General features: G+C 39.9%; 1 protein-coding gene across 3 annotated transcripts in view; it reads left to right on the forward strand.

Annotated features, from left to right (window-relative positions):
* WRNIP1 (WRN helicase interacting protein 1) overlaps nt 1-14515 on the forward strand; it is a 35452-nt gene extending 20937 nt beyond the window's left edge. For 2 of the 3 annotated variants that reach the window (XM_073332195.2, XM_073332196.2), the window contains exons 6-9: nt 7604-7833; nt 12455-12610; nt 13323-13402; nt 13735-14515. In XM_073332195.2, the coding sequence (XP_073188296.1) occupies nt 7604-7833; nt 12455-12610; nt 13323-13402; nt 13735-14010 (742 nt within the window). In that variant the 3' untranslated portion in view covers nt 14011-14515. The remainder of the gene's footprint in view (nt 1-7603; nt 7834-12454; nt 12611-13322; nt 13403-13734) is intronic. The other variant, XR_012157350.2, reaches the window with a different exon arrangement.
* The last annotated feature ends 7054 nt before the right edge of the window (nt 14516-21569 follow it).

A 21569-nucleotide genomic window follows, 5' to 3' on the forward strand; every position in this document is an offset into this window, starting at 1 on the left:
TTGAGTGATCTTGAGGGTGAAAAGGGTAGAGGGGAGTGTAACGTTTTCTTGGAAAATAAAATTCTCTATTTTGCTCCCTCTTCCCCACACTGGAAATTGTTTGCAGTCATCATTTTAAAATGGGCAACTAATGACTTCAAAATAGTGCATAGCGCTGTTTAAATTTCATGCTTGTTATTATTTCATTTGTTTTCATACTAGTGCTTAACTGTGTTATAATTAATAACTTAGTGTGTTCATAGGAAGTAAGTAATAGTGCAGGAATATCCGTGTAGCTATAGCCCCGGAGAATGTATTTTGTCCTTCTGTTGTATTACATGAGCAATATGAATTCCTATATTGTACAGTTTAGGGTAGTGAATGAGTGAATTCGGTAGTGAATTCTGTTACATTATTTAGGGCACCATTCCTGACGTTGTTTACCCATTTGTTGCTTTTATATATTACACAGGGATGTGAATTGTAGCTTGGAGGAGGGAGGGCTGCATGTCAACTTTAATGTAACAGCACAGCTGTGTTTGCGACTACACCCTGACTGGGTTTTGGAGGCTTTCCTTTGTATATGGGATTAAAGTACAAGGCATAGTTTCATTTGCATTTGGTGAGGGTTTAGGTTTCATTCGACTCCATATCTGTAATCTTCTACTAGCTCTGGATGAATTAAGCAGCACAAAGAGTCAAAAGAAGTCTGTCTAGCATAGTTTCAGGAATTTGCCCATGACAGACAGTGTCCCTAACCAGTGATAAAAATGGGGGCCCAGCTTTTTAAAAGTAAAGATGAAACTCCAACTTTAAAGATTTCTTTAGGTCTTTCCTGGTACTTCCTGCTTCTTGTGTGTCTGACAAATGGTGCTCTTAGTGGTCCAAAAAAATCCTTTTCTATACATCTTGTCTCTTACCTCTGTGGTTTGTCTTTTCTTCTGTTTGCTTTTCTGTTGTCCTTCTAATTCTCTTCTCAGTGCATGTTCCCTCTTCCCCTCCACCCCAGCCACTTTCATCTCATCCCTGCTTGACATTCTTCTCTCTCAGCAATCCAATCACCTCCAGAATACCTCTAGCAGTAGATGCAGCTAGCTGATAATTCATCACGCTGTACTGGGAGATAAGCATGCAAGTTTGGATGCAGTCCCGAGGCCTAAAAAGTTTTTTGTGGTGTTTTCTTTTCATATAAAATGAAGTTTTCCCTGAAATTGAGGGATGAAGGGGAAATTTAGATTAAGGCAGAATTTCCCAAAGTAGTACATGCCCCCTGTTGAGTGATGTGACAGACTAGTTAGGGTGCATAAAAGATGTATAAATTAAAGGGTCATTGTCTTAGTGCCTCAGGTTGCACGTGACCAGGATTCATCACTGAATTTGGTCCTCTGGTTGAATCATTAGCTTCCCCAGCTTGGGCGGGTACTGACGGGAAGTGTGACGTGAATGCATAACAGCGTATGCTGGACTTCCTCTTGCCCTCTAGCTCAGGGGTTCTCAACCTCTTTCTTTCTGAGGCACCTCCCAACAAGCTATCAAAACTCCATGGCCCAGTTGTGCCACAACTGTTTTTCTGCATGTAAAAGCCAGGGCCAGCGTTAAAGGATAGCAAGCAGGGCAATTGCCCAGGACCCCACACCACAGGGGAGACCACAAAGCTAAGTTGCTCAGGCTTTGGCTTCAGCCCTGGGTGGTGGGGCTTGGGGCCCCTGGTTGCAATCCTTCACAGCAGGGCTTTGGCTTTCTGCCCTGGGTCCTATCAAGTCTAACACTGGCCATGCTTGGCAGACCCCCTGAAACCTGTCTGCAGCCCCCCAAGGGACCCTGGACCCCTGCTCTAGCTGAAGGTCTTCTGTCTTCAGGAGATGGGCTGCCTCCTGCTGCATCAATGGAAGTGCCCTCTGGAGCTCCTTGAAGGATGTTCTAGTCGAGTTCCCTCCAAATTTCATGTCCACAAAACTGTATCTATTTAATACAACTTTTAAAACCCACTTTGGACCATAAATGACCCTCAAGAAATAAAATTGTTGTGATATAGATGAGGGTGGTAATTAAAGCTCAGGAACGTCTTTTCATTCTCTTGCTAGCATTGGATAGAATGTTTGTTTATTATTGGGTAGGAGCCCAGGTCCTAGTGTAGAACTTGTTCTTCTGGCCCAGAGGTAAGAGTTCTACCAACTGATCTATTCTGTTTCTCCCTCCCCGCCTCCCCCTCCTGTTTTCATTATGAGCACATGCACGGAAAGATACAGTATGTTGTATTTGGTTACAAAGGAGGTTGGTGATGGGACAACTAGTTTAAAGCACAAAGCTGGGGATTAGTCATAAAAAAGCATAAGCAAAAGATTTCAGTGTTCAGCATGATTCTCTCCTGAAGTCACTCTCTTATGTGTAGTGGGCATGTATGAGCCAAGTTTTCAAACTTGGGTGTATGAAATTACACTACTGAATTCATGTTAAGATTCTTATATGTAAAATGCTTTTCAAATATGCAAAGCAGCTACAGATCCCATCAACTTCTGTAGGCATTGGAGTACTGAGGACCTATCAAAATCAAACCCCTTACATGTGGGTGGCTGAATATGGATTTAGAGGCCTGACTACAGGCACCCAAGTTTGAAACCTTGGCCATAGTGTCTAACACCTGGCATTTTAGGGACCCCTCCTGTAACTACAACTAAGTGGATTGTCCACCTAATTTTTATTTCCTTATTTTTGTCAATTATTACGTTAGATTCCTAATGTTATTTTAACAACCTTTGAATTTAGTTATTAAAGTTCTGTGTTACACTTGCTCCAAATCCATTGTAGCCAAGTTGCCCCTGCTTATGCCAGCTGTGAAGATAAATACTAAGATGAAAAATGTTGCAAATTCTATGGTCCTAGTTCTGTGCTCAAAGAAACTACTCCAGGTAAAGCACTCCCTTGTAACTTTGCACCATTATCTCAGTCGCTGTAAACCTGAGCCAGGAGGAAAAAGGAAAAGAGAGACAAGAATGTGAGGGGGAGAAGTAAGAAGAAAAAAAAGTCCATACCAAAGATTAGACATCTTTCTGAAATGTAAAGAGAGTCTACCAACACTTTCATTTGTTGGGGTCTTTCAGATATACAATATGACAATAAAATATATTCATTCTTGCCTTGTCCTACATACACTGATACATTGTATAAGTGCAATGTAACATTAATGTCAGGAAATCAAATGACTTTACAAGTATTTATTTTTTTTAATCCTCCCAACTTTGTCTGTTTAGATAACCATGTATATAAACACATAGAAAGGTTACCGAGCAAGGTAGTATCTGAGTTAAGCAAAATGTAGGAGTCCTGATTTCTCGTCCCCTGCACTAGCAACCACTAGATGCCATGCAATTCAGTCTAGTAATTAGTATATTGTGATTAAGATAAAACGAATAAGTGGAACAATATTTCATTAATCCTCTTGATTAAAATCTCCTTTTTGGTCTCAAGCCTTTCAGAAAGTTGTTCCCCTCTTATCGCAACATTCTCTCCAACTTTCCTGCAGACATTGTAGCTGAGATGAAGGGCCAAATTCAGAAGTGATCTTGTAGCTTCCACCACCTTATGTATTGTACCATCAGTTATTTTTATTATTTTTATGAAGAGCTTATTTATTTCTTTGAAAATTGTGCTTCAAAATTGATGTTATATGGCTCTAAGAAGGGAGTCTGCGCTAGTGTAACTTGCTGTGGGACTGTAAGGTTTGAGGGTAGACAATAAAGAAATGAGGGGCTACTTTATATTGCACCCTGCTGTTTGTTGTATTTCCAGCCCTTCTACAAGTAGGCTACACTCACTTTGACTCCCTTGCACTCACTTATAGCATCTTGCACATCACCTCAGAATTTGGTCTGATGACAATTTTTTAGGGTAGTCCATGCTGGGATTCAGATGGATTCCATAGTGGAGACAAGCTAGCGAGATATTTACTCTTGGAAAAACTATCTAGCTGTGGTTTTCCTTCACCTTAGTTGGTATACCAGCTTGTTGTCAGTAAGTGATAGTTCCTGGGGTATCCCTGTTTGTTTATTTATATGTTTGTCTCCAAGTATCTTTAGTTACAAGGTACAAACACCAAGACTTGGCATCCAGTATGTTCCCTGTTAAATACTAGATAGTCCATTTGTAAGATGAGCATGAACCTGTTGAGAGGTCAGAGTAGTATTCCTGCCTTGCAATTGTTAAGGCATGTAGGGTAAGGGGCAAGTCTGTGTAAAAACACAGAGAATGGATTTGAGCTTCTGAGCATAGGATGGCAGGCCAGGGTGAAAAAGACAAAGTAGTTTGGTTTTGGAAACCGAAGTGTTGACATAATTAAACACTACTTTGTAATCAGGATCTTGCCTGCTAAAGCAAAATTAGCAAACACACTGTGTATGAAACTCTTAATCTGGAGTCTCTGGATCACAGCTACAATTTGTTCTGAAATAGTAATTCTCAAGGGAAGAAATGCATTTGAATGAATTACTGTAAGTATTCGTTTCCCCTGATGAAGGGGTATTCTCTTCTACTGAAATATTTTGGGGGGATGGGAAGGAATCCCAACCTTATTTAAAACCACTGACTGCACTGTATTGTAAGCATGACTGTTTCATGCATGGCAATTTCTCCACTCATTTCTGTTTTAACTCACGTTCAATATGCAATAATTTTTTTAAATGTGCTTAGTGAAATATAATATTTTTCAGTCTTCTCTCCCTTTTGAAGCAGATTTTTTTTATTTACACCCTCATCTGTGCTCTCAATGCCCTATTGTGGAGTCCTATTATTGCCTGCCTAAAATACCTTCACCTGAAAACTAAGAGAGCAATGTCACTGATACTTCTGGCTTTAATCAAGATGTTCTCCCTATTGCCCTGGTGGATTTTAGCCTAATAAATAGTAAGCTTTTCGGGCGAGAGCCTGTTGTCTCGATCATGTTACAGCATTAAGCATATTATTGACTTTTAATAAATAATAATGGAGCTGATAAGAATTTGTTGTATAATAGTCTAAATTTTCTGCAGTGCAGTACTGAACCTTTTTATTTAAAATAGCTATATTGGGTCACATTTGGTATAATGTTGCTTTCGTGGAAATAAGACCAGTACTTCTACACCATCAATAAATCTCAAAGCACTTTACCAAGAAGGGTAAAGGTTATTGTCCCTGTCGTTACAATGGAGTGGGATACATAAACACCTTATCAGTAAAACTGAGAGACTGAGGTCATACAATGAGTCCATGGCAGAGCCAAGAATAGAACTCAAATGTATTCTTATTTAACAGTTACATTGCAATAGGGCTGGTAGGCCTCAGCAAGGTTGGGGCCTATCCAAACATAGTAAGTGATAATCCCTGCCCCTAAGAGCTCTCTTGACTCCCAGTCTGCTGCCCTAGCCACTGGATGTGGGTTCAGTTTCAGCCTATATTCTGAAAGCAAGAAGCCTGAAATGCCTCATGCCATTTTTTAATCAGGCAAATGCCTGGTCTCTGTAGGAACTATTCTGTGAATCCTCCTCTCTAATCTTCCCCACTGGGAAAGCCAAAGTATTTTGTTTTTTAAACATACAGCATGTTGTTTGCTCTTGCTCTCCATTGACGTAGGCACTTGTAGTATAAGTGTGTTTGCTGCCTGCTGTGCTTTAAAAATAACCTTTTATTCAGCTACGACTGATTAGCACCTACTGATTTGTTTCAAAACATAACAAAACCCAGTGGCCAACTGTAGCTCTGAAGGATGAATCCTGATACCTTAATATTTAAAGAGACTGTGATGATGCATTATTACAATGAGATGTACTGCACAGTGCTTCCTTCATTCCACAGCTCCCCCTCCCCTGAAATGTCATTGGAAAAAGTAAAGTTATCTCAGTGTGGCAGATGTGCATTCCCTGCACACTGCAGAGCATGGTTCTGTGGGGATCCTTGTGCAGCATTGGATTAGAGACTGGGGATGGTGTGGACACAAGAATATGCAGATCCGTAGGCCATTCCCAATCCCTCAAATCCACCACATAAAGGAGATGGGACACGTAAGCTACAGACTACACCTCTGAGGCATTAGCAACACCTGTTTAGTGTTCTGTATTTGTGTCCCTCAGATAAAAGTACTAAGGTGTGGAGGAGGGTGATAGCTGAGGGCGTGCGTGTTATGTTATCTTTTTCTTAGTAAAAATGGCCTTCTGGTTTGGGGGTGTGCAGCAAGCATTTAGTATGAGAGGAATAAAAACCTGATATATATATCTGGTGTTGCCATTCAGGTCTGCTTCTGACTAGGCTAAAACGAGAGAGAGTTACTGCTGCCCTTGTACGTATAATTTCAGAGCCCTTGCAGCTGTTGCCGGTTCGGCTAAGCTATTTATCATAACCCTATAAAGACCCAGGTCAAATAATAAAGATTAGCAGATCAGTGTGTCTGGAAATGCTGGCCTTGGTAGCTGGCCTCGACATGCATCATTTCTGATAATAGCGATAAATCTTTCAGTGAATGAAGTACAGAGCTGTGGGTGAATCCTAAATTGTTTGGAGTGTCAGGGCACTCAGTGTGGAATCACCTCTCTCTCTCTCTCTCTCTCTCTCCTGTCCCCATGCGTTAATCCCCAGTTGATGAACTTATTTATTTTCAGTCGACTACTGGAAATGGCACAGTTAGTCATTGTTCATGCTGCACTTTTAATTACAGTAGCTTCTGCTATGTATTGGATAGGACACTGGATTGAAAGTCAGGAGGAGAACAGGGCTCTGTTTCCAGTTTGCCATTGATCTGCTGTATGACCTGGGGCAAGTCACTTTACTTTATGCTTCTCATTCTCCTCCAACCCTCGGTCTGTCTTGTCTGTTTATATTGTGTTCTTTGGGACTGGGAATGTCTCTTTCTGTGTGTTTGTACAGTGTTAGTACAATTACTATAATACAAATTATGGTCATAATAATGACTTTTTTATTCCTTAGTTTTATGTGCACACCCGTGAAGATTTGGCCCCAAGACAAATTGCCTGTTATCTGTTTTCTATGGTCTAAGACTTTTATACACTTTTACACTTTTTAACTTTAAAAAGGTGATCTGGTGTCAATTCTTGTTTACAGTAGTTTCAAAGGTCATAGTGATTGCATAATGCCTCATTAGTCTATAATGTGCAGTTGGATAATTTCATGCTAAAAGTACCACATTTTTGTGCATAAGAATAGTTCTGAAGTGCCTTCCATCCAAGGGTGTCAGTGTTTTATTAAATATTGATTGAGTGAAGTCCACAACAGTCCCAGGACAGACAGGATGAGCTTTAAAATCATCTAATCTACCATTAAATAAACTTCCCTGTTGAATCTAAAACAAGGAAGTTCAGAGATGGTTGAAATCTTCCATTCCGGCTTTTACACATACCATTGTGCTTAAGCATTATAACACACATGGCACATAGGTCACATACAGTTCTCAGAGTCCCTGCCATACTTCAGCACAATGGCATGAAATAAAGGACAGCTCTTTAAACCCAGATACTTCTCAATAAATGCTGTAAAAAAAACAAAACAGACAAACAAACAAAAACACATAACGTTGTGAGTAATTTGCAATGAAAAGGATGTAATGTGAATATGAAAACAGTGTGGTCTAATTCTATTGTAGGTCCCCTGTGTACATAGAGGAAAAAGCTGTAAGCACTCTAGCTTACCTTTGTGATGGTGATGCAAGAACTGGACTGAATGGACTCCAGTTGGCTGTTCAGGCCAGATTAACTGCAGGGAAGACCTCTCATCAGGCTAGCACACAAGGTTGCTCTGTGGATGGAGTTTTTATAACGGAAGACCATGTGAAGGAAGGACTACAGCGATCCCATATCCTGTATGACCGAGCAGGTGAGCGGTTACCCTGAAGGTAGTGCTGTGCAGCAAGGACTGAGGATATACTTGTATATCTTTTGAATTATTTATTTTTTCCCAGCTGTCACTGATTAAAAAACTAGTCTTGAATTGTGGTTCTACTCTGAAAAAAGGTCTGTTTTCCCCTCTTCCCCCCACTCCCTCCAAAAAAGATATTCTGGTTTCTTATCTCTCTTAATGACCAGATCAGATGTGCTCAGTTTCCAACTTTATTCTAACTGCCAGCCCTACAAACTTGTCCTGAGAACTGAGTAAAGCTGGGCTCTTTCCATTTCACATGTGGGCCAAATTCAGATGAGGTTCACCGAGGCTTATGTTGGCATAAACCTAGGCCCCCTGATGTGGAAAATTTGCCAGAGAGGGCAAGTGACTAAAATCTCTCCTCCATCTGGAGCCTAGAAGAAGCCATTGAAGCCCATTATGTATTTTGCTGCAAGGTAGTAATATAGGTTTGGTCAGGGTTGATGGGGATGCATGGATTTTTTTTTCTGGTAAGCATCCAAAAATGCGGTTTCAAATAAACAAAATCATGTGAGTAGTTAAAATGTTGCTGGGAAATTGAGGGAGCAGTTTGCACATTTTTGTCACAGAGCACAGATTCCATTTCAGATACTTTAAGACTTAACCTAATGTTTATTAACCTCAGTTTTTTAAATGTAATTTGGTTGGTTGACCCCAAATCACATGACCTAAAGTGGTGTGCCGGTCTCACAAAAGAGAGCGCCATACAGCGGTGCTGGAACAACTTGTGTAGTGGGGTTGCGGAGAGCCTTTGAACCAAACTATAAACGATGTATATAATGGAAACCACTTCAAGCCAGCACCTCTAGTTCCAGCACCTATCACAGCACATGGTTTCAGTGAAATAGTCCACTGCTCATGTCTTGATGTGGGTGCCTGCAGACTGTCGATCTGGCAGAGGCTGCCAGCTGTGAAACACCAGTGCTCTGAGTCCCTGCCTAATCCCAGAGTGCTGGTTTCTGGAGGCAGGCAAGAGTTGGGAGTCTTTCCAATGCCAGTGAGAGAGACTTTCCTTTCCGCTAACTCTAGGTCTCGTTTGAGCCCTGGAGAAGCATTGTATCAGGGTGATGTGTAAGGCCTGGAATGGAATCGCTGGAATGGCAGAGCAGAGGGTGCTTAGAAATTTTATATGTATACAGCTTCTGCTGTCCAGAAGCACTTTACATATTATATACCAGCAACAACATAACTATTGTAGAGTTTCTAAATGACCTTTAGGCAGGCCAGTGTCAACTAATGTTATGTATTTTGCTTGGTTGGTTTGTTGTTTGGTAGGTGTTTGAGAGAAAAGGATTTTTTTTAATTAACAGTTTATTTTGTGGGGGAGATGGAATGCTTCAGTGGCATTTTTATTCGTTCTGAAAAGTCTTTCAGTGCTCATATTCACAACAAAATGCAGTTTGAAAATCTGAATGGTTCACTTTATTTTTGGAGTTGCTTTATAAGGTAATGAATTTTGTAGTTTGCTAATGTCAGGCCATGTACGTGTAACTGCATGTAAGGATTCCTAATTTGATACCAGCTCTTGCTAAATTAGTGACTTGGCAACACTGTGTGTCTCAAATGCTGGCTCTTTGTACCTTTTTATGCCGTATGTGTGGGAATTAGAGATTGAGTATTAAGGATTAGATGAGTTTCTTTATATTTAACGATTTATATGCTAGTGTTTTGGAAATATGTGAATGACACTGCATCTTAGCTTCTGAAAATTATGCCAAGAAAAGTTTGGAAAATGGATTGACTTAATTTTCCAGTAGATCAAATGTAATGGATTATCTGTAATTACACTTACCAAAATTTGTAATGAGAGATTTGTAGGTTTGGGTTTTTTTAAACTTTGTATGGTGCTTTTAAGGTTTCTGTTACAATCTTTGGGTAAAGGACACCCAGCCAGCAACTGATTTGATTGGGGAGAGACACAAGACTAGTGGTAGACAGCAAAAAAAAAAAAAAGAAAGGAGAGGATATTGTGACAGTAAGGAGACAAATGCCAAATTTCACGTCCCGGGATTCACTAGCGTGGTGTTATACCTTTCCCCACCCTTTATCAATTTGCTATCTCTTTATGGCCCAGTCCTTTGAAATGCTCAACACGTCTTGTGGGGTGTTGAGTGCCCTCAACTTCCAGTCCTCTGTCTGTCTAGTTAGAATGTATCCAGGTGCCATAGTATGTGTCTGTCTGAAGCCACTAGTTCAAATATAAACATATTAGGTCAATTGCTCGTCCCTGAGGTAAATGCACTGGGTTCCATGCAGTTTACCTGTTTGAGTTTATCAGATATTGCCTTTGAAAGATTAACACACAGAGCAAACAATTTTTAAGAGCCCATGATGAATTTTTTAAGAGTCGCAATTTGCCCTCCTGTATCCTCCTCCAACATTTCCCTTCTCCCTAGTCTGTGAAGTGTCATGTATGCTGCTTGACCATTTCCCTCTATGCTAGCGGTCACTGTAGTTCAGTGACGCTTTAGGTATATAGTGTTCTATTATTGTGGTCTCCCTTTTACTGTGTACTTGCTATCCCTTATCCACAGGCTGGCTACATTCTTCTCTGGCTGAAAAGGGCAGAATATGCGTGCGGCAGGGACTATTGCTTGTTTTGTCTGTACAGTGCCTAGCACAATGAGATGCTGACCTGGTTGAGGTCTCTAGCTGTGACTGTAATGTAAATGTAGAATAGTAATATGGCCTTTTCTATGCCAACAGGACTTAGTCATCTGCTGTGAAATACATACCTTGTTGTGTTTCAGGGTTTATATACATGTGTGGATTCTCCCCATCTGGTGTTGTATTACAAAGTGAACTCCCATCTAGCAGCCCAAACAGCACACGAAAGCACTTTCATTAGAAAAAGATGGGCAAGTGTGTCGTCTTTACTTATAAGAGACAAAGAGACGCCTCTTCCAAGAGCATGATGCGAGTTCAGCTGCTTGGGTTTATTGCTACCAGCTGAAGTTGAAAGCTTGAGTGCTATGATGGAGCACAGATATGCTGCGTATGTTGGCATGTTAATGACTGCATACCAGTGAACTCTGTGTGGAATACTTATTAAAAATAGCTGTCTGCAGGCTTGTATGTTCTAGAAGACCACACTTGTGAGTCTAAAATCCAGATAGAATAACAATATGATGATTACAATAACCATATGGGACATGGGTCCGGTCTTGCGCCCATGAAAGTCTGTGTTTTCCTTTTCAGTTCAATGGCAGAAGGTTACTCAACTATACTCAAACTAACGTGCACCTATGAATGCTAAAGATATGGCCCTGTGGTTGTGAATTTTTGGGGGTAGAGGAGGAAGAGAAATGTAACAGTTGCTTTTATGTGCAGTCAGTTGTCTTAATAATGCATGTTATATTTATGGTATCTGTAAACCAAAGCACACCAGACACTTAGCCAAAAAAAATTGCAGATGATAAGGAAAGTTAAAACACATACCTATTTTTTTAAAAAAACTTGCTAATCAAGTACACACAAATTTGTAAATAGAAACTTTCCCTTTCTTAATTTCCCCCTTCTTATTCTTAGTTGTATCCACTTTTGCTTTGCTCAAAAATTCCCGTTCCTCAGTTGTCTCCCTGGGAGAGTTAGTTAGCCAATCTCTATATATTAAACTTTCTTTGCATTTCAATCCTTCTAGCTCCATATGTAATCGCTTTCTTCCCTCCTGAGCTCCCATCCATTTGTCAGTGTCTGTCTGGTAAAGAAAGTGCCTGTAACTGAATCCAGTATTTCAGGATGCAGTTGCACCAGCACTGTAGAGAAAAACTATTTCCTCCAGACTTTGTGATATGACATCTCTATGTATTCATCATAAATTGCATTGGTTTCTTTGTTGATATCTAATACTGCAAATTCACATCTGATTTACTATCTTCTGTCATCTGTAGATCTTTCAGTATTGCATCTTTCCAGGTTTCTCCCTGTCTTAATTGGAAAAAATTGGCACAGGAGTGAAATACTTTCCCTTAATTTTTGCTGTATGTTGTCAGAGATATTGTTCAATTTATGGGAACATAATTGCTAGGCTCCTTTTCTCTTTGTTAGATCAGTAGTACAGTGTTTGTTTTTTGTCCAGTCTTCTGTCACTTCCACAGTTTTCCATGAATATTCAAAAATGGTGGTACAGTAAGCTTGTTGACTAATTCCTTCCCCAGTAATACTCACCAATTGCCTGGAATATGTTTTCCCTTTCTTGGGCCTCATGAATATTCTATATGGCTTTCCTGATTCCTAATTGCCCTAAAATTTACTAATTTTTTCTTATTGAAGACAGATTTTAAAGGAGAACTACAAAAACAATTTTGTTTTTCAGTGTATAAAGAAAAGGTAAAAACTTTAAAAAAAAAAAAAAAAAAAAACCTGCTGCATATCAGACACAATATACATGCACAGATTTAGGGTTTTAATCTGGAGTTTTGGCCCATATCTAATTATTACACAGTTTTAAAAAAATCCCTTAAAATGTATTTACCAGTGAAAGCACAAGTAATAAACAAATAGATGTTTTGTGGGTTTGTTCAGTTACATTTCTGTACATAACATGTCTCGCCATTTCTTCCCCCTCTCTAAATAGGTGAAGAGCATTACAACTGTATTTCTGCACTTCATAAATCTATGCGAGGCTCCGATGAAAATGCTTCCCTTTACTGGCTTGCCCGAATGCTTGAAGGTGGTGAGGATCCACTGTATGTGGCAAGAAGGCTGGTGAGATTTGCAAGCGAAGATATAGGTGGGCACCACAATAATAGTACCGGAACATTTTAAAAAATAATATCTAAACATTCTTCAGTTTGCATCAGTTACTTTTGGAAAAATCTGTTTGCTTAAAAAAAACAACAAATCAAAGTCTGTTGTCATAACTAGAGTTCAGGGCTAAACTTTTTCTTTTGCAACAAATGATGATATAATTGACACCTCAGATTAAGTGGGTGACTGCATTCAGTATTCCACTTTCGGTGTTAGTGATCTGATAAACTCTTACAGGAAAAACACAGATCCCTGAATTTTTAAGTTTCAGTAGATAGTTAAATAAAATAAAATTGTTTTGATTAAAAATGTATTTTCATTTGAACGTAAATTATCCAGAGGGTGTTAGGGACACCCATATTTTCTGGTAGTTGAGGAAACTAACTCTATAATAATCACCCTGACTTCAAAGCCTGCTAGCTATTTTCCCAGTTGTAAACACCTTGCTGGCTTATCCACAGCTGACTGATTCACCAAAACTTCCCTTATGATACTTTACTAAAGATGTGATGGTTGCAGTCTTGGGGAAACCATATACATATATTATCTAAAATGACCTGTTATCTGAAAAAGCCACCCCAAAATAGACATACATACCTTCGCTTTAGTAGCAGAGGTATGACTTCGTAGCGTAGCTGAAGAAAGACAGTACTTGCTGTTTTTAATTTACTCACATATGATCCTTTTTGTTGTAGGACTGGGAGATCCTTTGGCATTAACACAAGCAGTTGCTGCATACCAAGGCTGTCATTTTATTGGAATGCCAGAATGTGAGGTAAGGCTGTCAAACTTGTTTGTATGACCATACGCACATTTTCAACCAGTTTTATTTTGTCTTGTCACTCTTGGTTTCTTTGTATAATATTTAAAACTTTGTACTCTAAGTTAACTATTCTTTTGCTTCTTAATCAGCCAGAAGCAAGAGGAAGTGTTGTTATTATTATTATTATTTATTATTAAACAGTCATAGTGCAATAGCAACTACAGGCCAGACAAGGACCTGGTCCCTGGTGCTACATGCTGTACAAACAAACTAAATGATGGTCCTTGTTCCAAAGAGTTTACAATCTAAAAGTGAAGTAATATTGTTCTCCCTCTGTTTTGCAGGTCATACTAGCCCAATGTGTAGTCTACTTTGCTAGAGCACCCAAGTCTATTGAGGTGTACAGTGCATACAGCAATGTCAAAGCATGTTTGAGAAACCACCAGGGACCACTTCCACCAGTTCCACTGCACTTGAGAAATGCTCCAACCAGGCTCATGAAGGACTTGGGCTATGGTAAAGATTATAAATATAACCCGATGTACAAGGAACCTGCAGAGCAAGAATATCTGCCTGAAGCACTGAAAGGAGTGGACTTTTTTAAGGGACGAAAAACGTAATAGTCTTACTGTGACTTTATTAATAAAGTTTTTGGTTTTTTGCAATTGGATTGAAAATCTCTTCTTACTTCAGACATGTGCCTCCTGGGCTGACATGATGAAACTATTGGGCCCATGATGACACTGTTGTCCTTCTGTTTTGTAAACATTTTAGAGGATGTTTTTAAAACAATCTACAGTTGCACAAATTAGGAAACCAAAGGTGGCTTTTATTAACTTAATAACATTTTGTGGTTGAAGCAACATGGCTTTTGCCCTTTAAGGAAAATAAATGTAATACTGAGGAGAACAGACTACAACTGTCAGAACAACACAATGAAGGAATATTATATATTTTAAAAGCCACCTTAATTTACTTCATATTTTGAGGATGCTATTTTAAAAAGAAACTGAAATTGCACAGAGTAAAATATAAAATCCTATGGTAAAACAAAATGTATTTACAATATAATGCTCATTATACTGTGTTCTAAACTGTTTTTGATATGGCAAGATGTCATAAATCAATAAAACTGTTACAAAATTATTGTAAGTTATTTATATGTATGTGTGTGAAATCTTGTTATGGTAGTGATGGAGTTCTTAACATTATTCTGGTGTTTTTTATTTCTAATAACCAGCTTCTATAGCAAATTCAAATCATTTGCTGGTTGACTAATTGAGGTTGAAAGTAGAATGACCACATCATGTTGAAAAATAACTGACATTTTACTTGTAGCTCTCTTTATTTTGTTTTTGATAATGTGATGCTTTCTTTAAATATAGCTTTTTGAGATGCAAGACCCTATAATACTAAATTATCTGCTAAATACTTCCAGTCTTGCTCAAGAGTTTCCAATAGCCTCGAGTCAAGATAGTTGGGAGGCACAGATTTGACTTGTCTTATGATCGGAATGGAATGGCAACTGTCTGTCTTGAAAGACAATGGTTTAACTATATCAAAACAGTTCAGTTTCTGTGTGCACTCCTGCAACATCGTGAGTGGCTAAAAAGTCCAATTCTCGAGCAACAGTCCTTGCCACAGATAATGCATGCATAAGGGGCATGGCCAGAAAATGAAGCTGGAGCATGACTGGTGTTTGAGGCCTGTTGCGCTTTCCTCTTTGCTCTCCTCACTTTCACTCTCTTTGGTCTCTCTGACTTCCTGGTACAGCCTTTCAGTATGGGCTGTTGCTAGCTGCGTCTTCCCAGTTGGTGGTGTCAATGTTTCTGGCAGTTGCCTTAGTGCAACAGTGATGGATAATTGATCTACTGGCATAGATGCAAAAGAACTTGCAGTCTTGAGTGACCTGTGCTAATGTCTTGCCAGCAACTCTAAGGAGAGAGATTCCCCTGTAGCTGTTGCAATCATTTTGATCTCCTTTGGTTTTTGTACAATGTTGTGATGGTGGCATTCTTCATGCCTTGTGGCACACCTCCTTCCCTCCAACAGGCAAACAGAACATTGGCAGATATTTAAGCACAATCTGTCCTCCTTGTTTCACTATGTCACCTGGAATTCCATCTTTTCTTGTCACCTTTCCTGGGAAGTGATTGCCTTTTCAAGCTCATTCATAGATGATTCTATATCTAGCTCTTCGATAATCTGGACTCTGGGGATCACATTTAGTGCTTCTTCCGAAACAGTGATTTCACGTGCATAGAGTTTGTGATAGTGTTCCATCCAGCATAGCATCTGTTTGCTTCTGTCAACAATATGTTTCCATTAAGAGATTTGAGCAGGACAGCCTTCTTGGCTGAAGGATATATTGCTTGGTTGAATCCATCATACATACCTCTTAGCTCTCCATTTTCAAAGGACATTTTTACCTTCTCTCACAGTTTGATCCAGTGTCATCGTGCACATTGCCTTGTTGTTCATTGCAATGCGTTCTTGGCCAGCCTGAGGTTAGCACTTATCTCAGGAGAGGAGTTCATTTTGTGGTAAAGATATGCTGTGCATTTTGTTTCAATAACTGGAAGTATTTCTCAGAGTATGCTGCTAACCAGTCTTTATCTTCTACAGTCTTTTTACCAAAAGCCAAAGTTGCAGTTATATATGGATATTCATTCTGACTGTGTTCCATGCTACATCAGCATTCAGGGAAAATGGAATCAATGACATAGCTTCCCTGAGATTTGCAATGAATTGAAGACACCTTGTTTGGTCTTTTGAGCTGATACTGTATAGGTGGCAGTGGTGTTCGGTACAATGAATTTTCCATAGTAAAAGCCTTATTTTGCAGCACAGCCCAGACTTCACTGTGAAAACTGCAAGTATGGAGAACATCCTGTAGGTGTTTTCTACAGGTGACAGTTAAATCCAGTTGGTGCCAGTGTTCAAATCTGAGGTGTCTCCATGACCAGCACTGGCAACGACCATCTTGGAAGTAGGTGTTGATGTCACTGGACAAGATAGCACTCACAACAGACTCTGCTTCAGTTGAAGCAGAATCAGACTTTATTTCAAAAAGCACAACACAGCACTTAGCGAGTAGGGAGTCAGGCTGCTGCTGGGTTTGGCAGACACAGACTGGCACTTGTTGAGTTCTTATATAGCCTGCGTGGGCAGTTTCTTGTGGATGATGACGAACCAGGGTAAGCCAAATTACTTCAGTGACGGGCCTTGCACAGGCTGCATAAGTTCCTTACAGTTTGCAATGCACAGCCCCCAGTGAGTGCAGAGCTCCTGTGGTCTTTGCCCATTGTGGTTCATTTTTTCCCTCTCTGTGGTGGCCAGTGCATAGTGGCCCCATCTCATGAGCTGAGCCGATTCTAGTGTTGAAATCTCCCAGTGGTAGCTTTTTGGTAATGCTCTCAAGTTGCTGACGGAGCAAGTCCTTCTGTTCACAGATGAAAGTATTGGGGTATATATCCTGATTTTAGCAAAGCCACCTGTGGTAGATATTCTTAATGCTATGATGCATTTTGATGTTGTAACAAGACATTTGCCCCTGGATGCTAATGAATTTTTAACTGCCAAACCTATCCTGTGCTCACAGCAGTCTTGTTTGATTTTTCCATGCCTGAAAAAATTGTACTGCATCTCGTGTAGAGAACCTGTCATCTAGTCTGGTTTCAGATAGAGGGGCTACATCAGTCAGGTTTCTTCAGCTTGCAGTCTGTGATGGTGGACTTCATAGGGTCATTGGCATATCGTGTACTTTGTCCTCACATTCCAACAAGCAAGTTTAAAGAGGGCGACCATTGTACCTGAACCTGCTGCATATATGCCTAGGCAGAAATAAATAAGGAGGCAGAAGCTCGTCTTAAGACCAAAACCCCTCTTGGTGATACTGACTGAGCCCAAAAGCTTGGAGGCTGAGACATTTGGAAGCCAACACATCTACAGGAGATGTCGGACGATAGAGCTGACTTGCAGGGCCAACCGCCTGATGTTTTCTGCGCTAGAGATTTCTCCCCTAGCCTTTATGTAGACACACAGTTGCTGCAAGACAACATCGCTAGATGGAGTTACTCCTTTGTGGATACTGCCCTTCACTCCAATGTGTATCTGGCATATTGCCCACCACTCAGTGTCTCACAATAACAGACTAAGAATTCTGACATTTAAATTAAGGGATTTCATCATTTTCACATGTGACCATAGGCATATATTGACTTTCATTTTAAAGCCAGAAGGGATCGATATGATCATCTACTCTCACCTCCTGAACAACACAGGCCATCAAGCAATTTGTGCAGGGGAAGGAATATTTGGACCTTAACAGTGTCCCTTTATTTACATATTGCCTCTTCCAAACTTTTTATATAAAATTGTGGCAACGCATCTCTATCACCACGTCAGCCTCAACAGTTCTCACTCTGTCAGCAGGCTGGGGGTGGGGGCTGTGGCTGGATTAAATCAGTCCTTCTCTAGGGGTTTATAATTCTTAACAGTAGTTTATATACAGTTTTCACAAGCTAGGCCTCAGAGTTGGCCTGAATTGCTTCCTTAAGCATAACTTCTAACACAAATTCATTTCCTTGCTCCCACCAGAGCACTGATCCTTCTTATGCTGGCTCCTGGTCCTCAACCCCTCCTCAAACCATAGTAAACTCAGTATTTCCCCAGTAGGGAGGCGAACGGCTCTCCCCCTAGGTGGAACCTTTTCTCCCTGCCATCCTTCCGCAGCTTGTTTCTTGTCCCTGCTCTCCTCTCTCTCCCATGGGAAGAGGTTTTTAAAGGTCACCAGCAAGTCCTTAATTGGGCTCAGGTGTGACTCTAATTAACCTGAGGTAACCTCTTATCAGTGCATAGAAAAAAGGGCTTTAACTCCTGTAGCTGTCAGGTCTGACTTTGTCACACTATATACAGGAATCGTATAGCCAGCTATCTGGTGAAATGCTGGCAACTGTTAAATAGAGCATAACACTACTACACATCCATGTTGGGTAGCTGAAGAGAACTTACTCAACTGGAGTGAGAGAAGGAAACGAAATTGGAAGGATTTTATTATGCATACACAAACTGGGCATGGACACAATGCTAAATTGCCCTCACCTTGTGAAAGTGCCGTGAAATAGTTTGGCCAGGACTTGTATGAAGTCTCCACTGAAAGATACCACTTTCAATAGTATAATGCATCAGTAACATGAGTCAGTCTAGGTTCAAGACTGACTCAAAAGAGCAAAATCTACTGAATCGTTACAATGATTCCTGTATTACCTGGATTTTCCTTGGAGGTCTATCCAAGTACAGAGTCACACTGCCCCTGCTTAGCTTGAGAGATTTGATGAGAGAACAACTCCTAGTGAAAAATCTGAAGGCTATGAGTAATTGTATGTGTTTCATCAAAAGCTAAGAACTTAAATCCTGAGCTGCATGGGAGGCTAATGAAAACTAAGTTCAACAACCATACACTACACAAAACCATACTGGCAGATTATCTTTAATTCCTGAAAGGGTCAGTGGCCAAATTTTATAATAAATTTATGATGCATCCAATATTATATGACCAGATCATTGAACAAGAATGTCAATCTCAGCAACTTCACTTTAAATACTCCATCTCATTTTAACAAAATAGCATTATAGTGGTTATGGCACAGTTGCATCCTTTTGTAGTTTTATCCTTTTGATGGTTTCATTAGCAGTTTTCACAGGTTACTGTTGATGAAGAGCAGGAAGCTGTTTTTTTTTTTCTGTTCTGAACATTGGGGACATAGCTTGGGTAGTCTTGGGTTTGAGACTGCTGTGTCAGTTGTGACCTGGGAAGCGCAAAATGAACAAGTGCTGTTTTCCCAGTGAATTCTGTGCCATGGAGAGAGAACGTGGGTCAGAAAAATCCAGGCCTTCCATTATTGCTGTTTATATTTTGACATGTCTAATTGACCAGAAAGCTGAGAGATCTCTTCTTTAATTTTCTCAGATGTAAAGATTTCCCCTTCAGTTTTTGTCATAAATAGTATAGAGGCAGATGATGATGCCATCATTCACACTGAAATGTTCCTCATGCTGTGAATAGTCCCAGTGACAGGATTGTGTCCTTAATTTTTTTTTTTATGAAGTTCCCTTTCTGGATGTGCTAGTAATACGGACTCACTCAACCTGGCTTAGTCTACTCCACAGCTGTTTGGATGTGGAATGATTCTTTCCTCCTCCGATTGCATATAATAGAATTGAACTTCATACTAATTATCAATGACTCCTGCATGCAGCAAGGCCATCCTTCATAGAGAGAAATATCTGTGTACAAGGGCCATGCTTTGGATTTGACCTCCTGTGGATCAAGTCATTTAATAAAGAATTCCTTTCCTGTAAAGGTTTTTTGCCTAATAACTTGTTTCTGTGATTTGGACTTTGTCAACATTAAGACAATTCATACCAGTGTGACTCTGAAGTGAGCTTCACCAGTGCAGCTTGTCTGCTTTAGGGGTTTGCTGGCATAAGTACATTGATACTAATATTGTTACAATGGAATGCATTTCCTTAATGCAGACAGAGCCTAAGTTATGACAGCATCTCTCACAATGAGATGCTTCTTACACCTGTTTTGAAGGGGATAAGAATTCCAATCTCCTTTGATCAGAAATTTAACTGAGAATGTTCAGATCTCAAAAGAGGGAGGACATGCACCTGCTTATGTCCCCCAAAGATGTCAGAGAGGCTGTAACAAGTCATTGTGCTGTCACCAAGAAGGCCACTGAGCGTAGATTTTACTTATAATTCAAGATTAACTCCTCCTGCCCTTGCTGTCCCATCTCAAAAATATATATAGTGGAATTGGAAAAGGTTCAGAAAAGGGCAACAAAAATAATTAGGGGTATGGACCAGTTGCCGTGTGAGGAGAGATTAATAAGACTGGGACTTTTCAGCTAGGAAAAGAGATGACTAAGGGGGAATATGATAGAGGTCTATAAAATCATGACTGGTGTGGAGAAAGTAAATAAGGAAGTGATATTTACTCCTCATAACACAAGAACTAGGAATCACCAAATGAAATTAATAGGCAGCAGGTTTAAAACAAACAAAAGGAAGGGGTTTTTTTTTCTTCACGTAGTGCACAGTCTTTGGAACTCTTTGCCAGAGGATGTTGTGAAGGCCAAGACCATAATGGTTCAAAAAAGAACTAGATAAATTCATGGAGGATAGGTCCATCAATGGCTATTAGCCAGGATGGGCAGGGATGGTATCCCTAGGCTCTGTTTGCCAGAAGCTGGGAATGGGTTTCAGGGGATGGATCACTTTGATGATTACATGTTCTGTTCATTCCCTCTGGGGCATCTGGCATTGGCGACTGTCAGAAGACAGGATACTGGGCTAGATGGACCTTTGGTCTGACCCAGTATGGTGGTTTTTATGTCCTTTTCTTTTGTATTATACTTGTTAATCACATAAGAAAGATATAAGAAAATATTAGCATGTTGCTTTGTACTCTGGGGAAAAAGCTTGTAGCTTCTCTTTTTTGGGGGTGTTAAATATATGATTCAATGAAAACCCACTGTTGCCTCTTTGTAATATTTCATGCAAAGATTAAAAACAAATGACAACAAAAAAGGGATGGCCATATGCCACACCATGAAGATAAATGGTAAAAGATAAAGCATTTGACAAGGTAAGACTGTTGGAAGCAGTATTAAACCCCTTGCTTCTGTTCCATGCCATATGTGTGCTGCAACCCAGCCATCTGGTGGACAGCTACCGGGAATGCCAGGACTCCGTAGCTATGGAATCAACCATGGAACTTTTAGCTCTTTATATGCATTTGAACATACAAGAGAAGATAAATGGGTAGGGTTCCAATTCAGCAAGATACCTGAGCAGATGCATAACTTTAAGCATGTAATTACATTGATGTTAATAGAATTAGTCATATGCTTAAAACTACTTTGCTGAATCAGGGCCAAAACCCTATGTAACCCTTTAAAAATATAGGGGATAATATTACAAAAAGGGCACTTATTATACAGATCTCTTAGGTGTTTGTAGGAGGCCGAGGGCCAGATCCTATAAACTTTTACTCATGGAAGTACTTACTCAAAAGAGCAGGCCCATTTACTACAATGGCACTGCTTACTAACATTTGGACAGCTTCTATAAGTAAAAGTTGGCAAGACCATGCCCTTATTTATTAAAG

Source organism: Lepidochelys kempii, chromosome 2 (genome assembly GCF_965140285.1).
Source record: "Lepidochelys kempii isolate rLepKem1 chromosome 2, rLepKem1.hap1, whole genome shotgun sequence".
NCBI classification, from domain to species: Eukaryota; Metazoa; Chordata; order Testudines; family Cheloniidae; genus Lepidochelys; species Lepidochelys kempii.